At 46.1% G+C, this 6650-nt stretch overlaps 1 protein-coding gene across 1 annotated transcript; it reads left to right on the top strand.

Annotated features, from left to right (window-relative positions):
- The first annotated feature begins 2456 nt into the window (after positions 1 to 2456).
- Positions 2457 to 5346, top strand: LOC114681830 (vacuolar protein-sorting-associated protein 36-like). Its single transcript, XM_037204290.1, is given in 3 exon segments — positions 2457 to 3091; positions 3093 to 3361; positions 5199 to 5346. Coding segments are annotated over 3 exon segments (1002 nt in total). The 5' UTR covers positions 2457 to 2506.
- The last annotated feature ends 1304 nt before the right edge of the window (positions 5347 to 6650 follow it).

Raw genomic sequence — 6650 nt, 5'->3', positions numbered from 1 at the left:
ATTGCTCTTAGCCTCTGAGCCATCTCTCCAGCCCTGAGAAAGGGTTTGTAAGTCCGATATTCTCTGGAAATACTGTGGCCACAGAAGGAAAAAAAATGATGCATACCATAATTGGAGCAGGCAGCTCTTCACCATCTTCACAAATATCCATGAGCATCTGTCCAAACAAATGCCCAGTATTTGGGGCTGGTGTGTCCAGATGGACATAGTCAGGGGCCCGCCGAATAATCCGGTTTATGAAAGAACATATTCTTCTAACTGTTCTCTCTGAATCTGAGGAATAATGGAGGTCATTACATGCATACGTTTGATGATTTCCATGCATGATACTATAATGCTTGCTTAAATATACAGTATATATCAAAGAATTTCAAAGTGAACGCAGGGGGTATGATGTAGATGATATATGACATTACACCAAATATTTTATCTAACTGGTCACTTGTCTTTTCTGGGAATCACTCCTTAAATAATTTAGCTCACTGTAAATAGGATCCTGATTCTAGAAACAATACTAAGTCAGTTACTCAAAGCTCTAGATAAGTGTGTTTCACTTGGAATAATCTTAGAAGTCTGAAAACTAGTAAGAGAAGATGGGGAGAAATTTCAAGGCAGCAGAAATAGAACATGACATAAAGGGGGAAAGAGGAATCATGGAAAAGGAGGTAAATGATATGGGAGTGAGAAGGCAGCATAGAGGAGTGAATACTAGGAGGATAACAAACATTAAAAAATTTTTTGAAAAGCCATCTGAAAGCCAACTATTGTAGATACTGCCTAAATGTGTGTGTGTGTGTGTGTGTGTGTGTGTGTGTGTGTGTAAAATAGTGTAAGTGGAGTTACCCACTAACAGGTGATGATAACCAGGCTAGACTGCATAGTCTAACAAATGTAAGAGAGTGCTAGAAATGGGATGTTCTTTGTGAACTGTTGGCTAGTAGATACCAAAGATTCCCAACAGGCTACTGACATTGATCTTGGTTATCCTCCAGAACTTGACACAAAGCTATTGTTGGAGATAACATATGCTTGACTCACAGAAATGGAGAAATCAACCTGGTGTGACCTGGAAGTTTCCTTCCATCTGTGCTATGCACACTACTGGAGAATAAGAGTAACTATCAATGTTATCTCAGTGTAATCCTGTAAGCTACAATAATAGATGTCCTGTCAAGATTTACCCTGTGGTGCAATAGTGGCACAAATGCCATGGGGTTACCAATGTTACATGTTCTGAATGTATTAAAGTCCAAACCACAAGATGGAATACATAACTAACACCATCATCAGGACCAATAACCTTAACTAGATGGGCTGAGGCTTAAGCAAAAAACTATCACTATTTTTTTACTAGTATATCTACATAGTATTAAACCAACCCCAAAAAACTTATCATTATACAATAGATTAGTGCAATTCTCACTCCTCATCAGAGTTGCTTCTTTGGTAGTAGATAGTGATTTAACACCCGGATTTAATCCACAGCTGGTCTATGTGAGGAGAATAAAAGGCTTTGGAGTGCAGAATCCTGGTATCTCAAGAAGTCATAGTCCTTCCTCCTATGGCTTGGTGATACTTTCACAAGAGAGCATAAAGACTGTAAGAGAGGAAGGAACTGTCTGACTACAATGAAACAATGTTTTCTACACACCAAGCAGCAGTTGCCAATATGAACTCACATGCGCAATTATGATAAATGCACAAGACATGTGAAAGCTCAAAATTCTAGAACTAATCCCAACATGGGGAATGGAGTTGGGCAGAAAGTATCACCCACATGTGATGAGCTATGGACAATTCCTATCTGCCCAATAGTGGAATTCAGTTTGCTTTAAGGATGTGGTCTCCAGTTGGTGGACCATGCTCCAGTGGATGGCCACACACTCAAGAGTATATGGCCAATATAGAACTGGATTTTTAAAATTGTTTTAAGGAAAAAATAAAGAGGACACAAAGTGGATGGGTTTGGAAAAGGCATGAATGTGGGAGAAGTTGTGCAGTTGGGATTAAATATGATAAATATACAATATACAAAATTGTAAGATAATAAAATCTCTCTGATATTATGTTAAATCAGTTTTATTATGAATGAGACTACCTAACCATGAAAGACATTAAGCCCTGCACAGCTCAACCCATGGTCAAAGAAATGTTCATAAAATGTTAACCTTTACCTTGATAATTTTTGGCATTCTAAACTAAACTGCTTCATTGGCTATACTACATTTGGATGAGCAGCCACTTAACAGGTATAAGGTCCTGAAGCCATGCAGCCCCATTACTGCAATTAATACCCTGTCCTCTTAAAAGGGAGAAAGCATGCATCCTTACATCCTGGAGGATGCTTCTGCAAATCAATAGGTACAAATGTTTGATAACTAAACATGGAGATAGACAGTAAACAGACACTTGGCTCTGGATTCCAAAGCGACCACTGGACCCAGAACACGCCTTTTGGACCCCAGTCCCAGCCTGCGAGCGGCAGAGGCTCGCCCGGGCCGCGGCCATGGACCGCTTCGTGTGGACCAACGGCCTCCTGGAGATCAACGAGACGCTGGTGATCCAGCAGCGTGGGGTGCGCATCTACGACGACGAGGAGAAGATAAAGTTTGATGCTGGGACTCTTCTTCTTAGTACGCACCGACTGATTTGGAGAGACCAGAAAAACAATGAGTGCTGCATGGCCATTCCTCTGTCCCAGATTGTGTTTATTGAGGAACAGGCGGCTGAAATTGGGAAGAGTGCCAAAATCGGGGTTCATCTGCACCCTGCTCCTTCTAACAAAGAGCCTGGTCCGTTCCAGAGCAGTAAGAACTCCTACATCAAACTCTCTTTCAAAGAACATGGCCAGATTGAGTTTTACAGGCGTTTATCAGAGGAAATGACACAGAGGAGATGGGAGAATGTGCCAGTTTCCCAGTCGTTACAAACAAACAAAGGACCCCAGCCAGGAAGAGTAAGAGCTGTAGGAATTGTAGGCATCGAAAGGAAACTCGAAGAAAAGAGAAAAGAAACTGACAAAAACATTTCTGAGGCCTTTGAGGACCTTAGCAAGCTAATGATCAAGGCTAAAGAAATGGTGGAGTTATCAAAAATCAATTGCTAATAAGATTAAAGAGAAACGAGGTGACGTCACAGAAGATGAGACCATCAGGTTTAAGTCCTACTTGCTGAGTATGGGAATAGCCAACCCAGTTACCAGGGAAACCTATGGCTCAGGCACACAGTACCACATGCAGCTAGCCAAACAACTGGCTGGAATATTGCAGGCACCGTTAGAGGAGCGTGGGGGAATAATGTCCCTCACGGAGGTGTACTGTTTAGTGAACCGAGCTCGGGGAATAGAGGTCCCACCAAGATGGTAATGCAACCGATCCCAGAGAGGCTGGCAGGAGCCCCCCGGGGAGAGTTCTCTTTTCTTTGTGAAGGGCAGGGCACCCAACATGACAAGAATCCATTAAAAACTGCTTGGGGCCGGCTCCCTAGCCCCGGCCCAGGTCTGCTTGGCCTCAGGCCGGACTAACCGTGAGCTGCTTGCTTAAAGCCAGTGCTACAAACAATTCAGGCCTGCCCTGCCAAACAGGGCCCCTGCCTGTAAAGCCAAGCCTTGACTCGACTCAAGAGGGAACAAGTGGCTGGATTTAAGCTTTAGCCGGCTACGCTTTTGCTCTCTCTCTCCTCTCTCTCTCTCTCTCTCTCTCTCTCTCTCTCTCTCTCTCTCTCTCTCTCTCTCTCTCTCTGAAGCTAGGAGCACTGCAGGAGGTAAGATTTTAGCTCTGCGCTCCGACCTCTCGGCTTCTCTTTTACATTGGTTCTGTGTTTCTTATTTTAATAAGACGGTTGGTTACATCTACACCCAGTTGATTAGCTGATACCCCAATACCATAACAAGTAAGTCACTGCCTCCCTCCACTCCTGCGAAAGGCCCCTAAATCAGTTCAGCCATGTGATTACACGGACTTCCTACTGTGAGGCCGTGATCTCGCCCAGGAGCAATAACTCCCTAAAAATGTACCTGCCTTTTACTTTTTTTTTTTTTTTTACAATACTATTCAGTTCTACATAACAGCCACAGATTCCCTTGTTCTCCCCCTTCCTGCCCCCCTCTTCTTCCCCCCAGCCCACCTCCCATTCCCACCACCTCCAGATCAAGGCCTCCCCCAAGGATTAAGATCGACCTGATAGACTCAGTCCAGGCAGGTCCAGTCCCCTCCTCCCAGACTAAGCCAAGCGTCCCTGTATAAGTCCCAGGTTTCAAACAGCTATCTCATGCAACGAGCCCAGGACCTGGTACCACTGCCTAGATGCCTCCCAAACAGATCAAGCCAATCAACTGTCTCACCTATTCAGAGGGCCTGATCCAGTTGGGGGCCCCTCAGCCTTTGGTTCATAGTTCATGTGTTTCCATTCGTTTGGCTATTTGTGCCTGTGCTTTATCCAACCTTGGTTTCAACAATTCTCGCTCATATAAACCCTCCTCTTTCTCGCTAGATGCCCTTCAACTGAAGAATGGATAAATAAATTGTGGCACATATACACAATGGAATACTACTCAACAGAGAAAAATAATAACATTATGAGGTTTGCAGGCAAATGGATGGATCTAGAAAAAAATCATCCCGAGTGAGGTAACCCAGACTCAGAAAGACAAATATGGTATGTACTCACTCATAGGAGGATACTAGATTTGGAACAAGGATGACTGGACTGCTACTCACATCACCAGTGAGTCTACCTGGAAAACAGGACCCTAAGAAAGACACGGGGATCACCCAATGACGGAGAAATGGATGAGATCTACATGAACAGCCTGGACATGAGTGGGAGCAATGAAGGGCGAGGGTCGAGGCAACGAGGGTGGGAGATCCCAGCTGGATCAAGAACAGAGAGGGAGAACAAGGAATAGGAGACCATGGTAAATGAAGACCACATGAGAAAAGGAAGAAACAAAGTACTAGAGAGGCCCACAGAAATCCACAAAGATACCCCCACAAAAGACTGCTGGCAATGGCCGAGAGACAGCCGGGACTGACCTACCCTGGTGATGGGATGGCCAAACACCCTAATAGTTGTGCCAGAAACCCCATCCAAGGACTGAGGAATCTGGATGCAGACATCCACAGCTAGGCCCTGGGTGGAGCGCCCGGAGTCTAATTAGCCTTTTACTTTTTAATTCAACTCAATTGGATTTGTTGCAGCCTCTATCGGAGTAGTCATTCATTTGGTGCAGAAGTCCTGGGAGGAGGTGACCTCCTGCTTGGCACGCCAGGGCATAGAGGGGAGCTGCGGGGACCCTCCTCTCCTTTGCTCTACCCTGGCTTTCCGCCTAACCAGATCGACCCGTAACTCGTTCTTTCTGGAGAGCGGCAGCTACACAGGCACCAGGTGCTTACTGGTTGTTTTGGGGTTTTTGCTTTTTGTTTTTCTGACATAAGTCGCGGCCACGCCAGAAAAAGCCCACAGGAGAACAAAGGCAGCCTTTATTCAGAAGGGTCTTGGTGGCTGGAAGAACGCCTCCTACCTAAGACTTCTCCACCCCATAATCCGACCTCAGGTTACCTTAGAGGACACTTCGGGCTAACCTTCGGTTTATGCTGCAGCTTTAGGGGATGGGCAACTCTGGATTGAACCGCAATCCTCAGTCACCCCTGGAGTGTCTGCTGAGAATTTTGTCTAAATTGGGGCTTTCTCAGGCCATAGGCCCTAAGCGACTGGTTTCTTTGTTCTGTAACCTCCGCGACAATATACCAGGGATAATGAGTTCAAGTGGCCACCAGAGGGCATCCTTGACTTGAACACTCTTGGTGATTTAGAAATTTTTGCAAATACTGTCAACCAACCTGAGCTCCCTTACATACAGGGATCCTGGGATTTACACTCCTACTCCTTCCTCTGTAGCCAATGCTCCACAGCTCAGATTCTGCTGGCCAGGGTCAAAGAGTTCTCAGCTGTGCTTCTACAGGGTGGGACTGACCCTGAGGCTTCAGCCCTAACTGAGCCTCCTGAAGCTCTGGCTTCCCTTCCCCCTACTCTGACAGCCCTGTCTCCTACTCCTTCTACTCTTTCTCCTACTTTATTCACTCCACCCACCCTGCCTGCTACCGGCATCCCTAAATCCCTTTATCCACTTCTTCTGGCTTCTACACAGGAACCCAAGGCCTCACTTCCCCTGCCCCCAACCCTGTTCCTGCCCTGACTCCTCCTCTTTCACTTCCAAGGGCTCCACCCTCTGACCAACACCTCCCTGTGTGTCTGTCCTCCTTCCCCCAGGGCACACAGACTCTTCCCTCTGGACTTCTGTCTTCCTGGGCACCGGTGACACAGTAGTCTGCTCCTCCAGGGTCCTCCCCTGTGGCTGGCCACACAGGGTCCCAACAGGATCCCTCTTGCCTCTGGCCCCTCCTGGAGGTGGCTGGAGTCGAAGGTGTCCTCCGGTTCATGTTCCCTTCTCCCTCCAAGATCTTGCTAACATTGGACAATAGTTGGGCTCTTTCTCCACTATTCCCTTTGCCTACATAAGAGAGTTCTGTCACTCAACTCAAATCTATGATTTAACCTGGCATTATCTCTGCATTATTCAGACCTCCACTGAATAATGAGGAGTGAGGAGTGAATAATAAGCGTGAGGAGCTCCAGAGAGTCCAGGCAGG

The sequence above is a fragment of the Peromyscus leucopus genome, chromosome 3, assembly GCF_004664715.2.
Source record: "Peromyscus leucopus breed LL Stock chromosome 3, UCI_PerLeu_2.1, whole genome shotgun sequence".
NCBI classification, from domain to species: domain Eukaryota; kingdom Metazoa; phylum Chordata; class Mammalia; order Rodentia; family Cricetidae; genus Peromyscus; species Peromyscus leucopus.
Note: the sequence above shows the minus strand (reverse complement) of the source record. Positions and strands in the feature narration are given on the sequence as shown.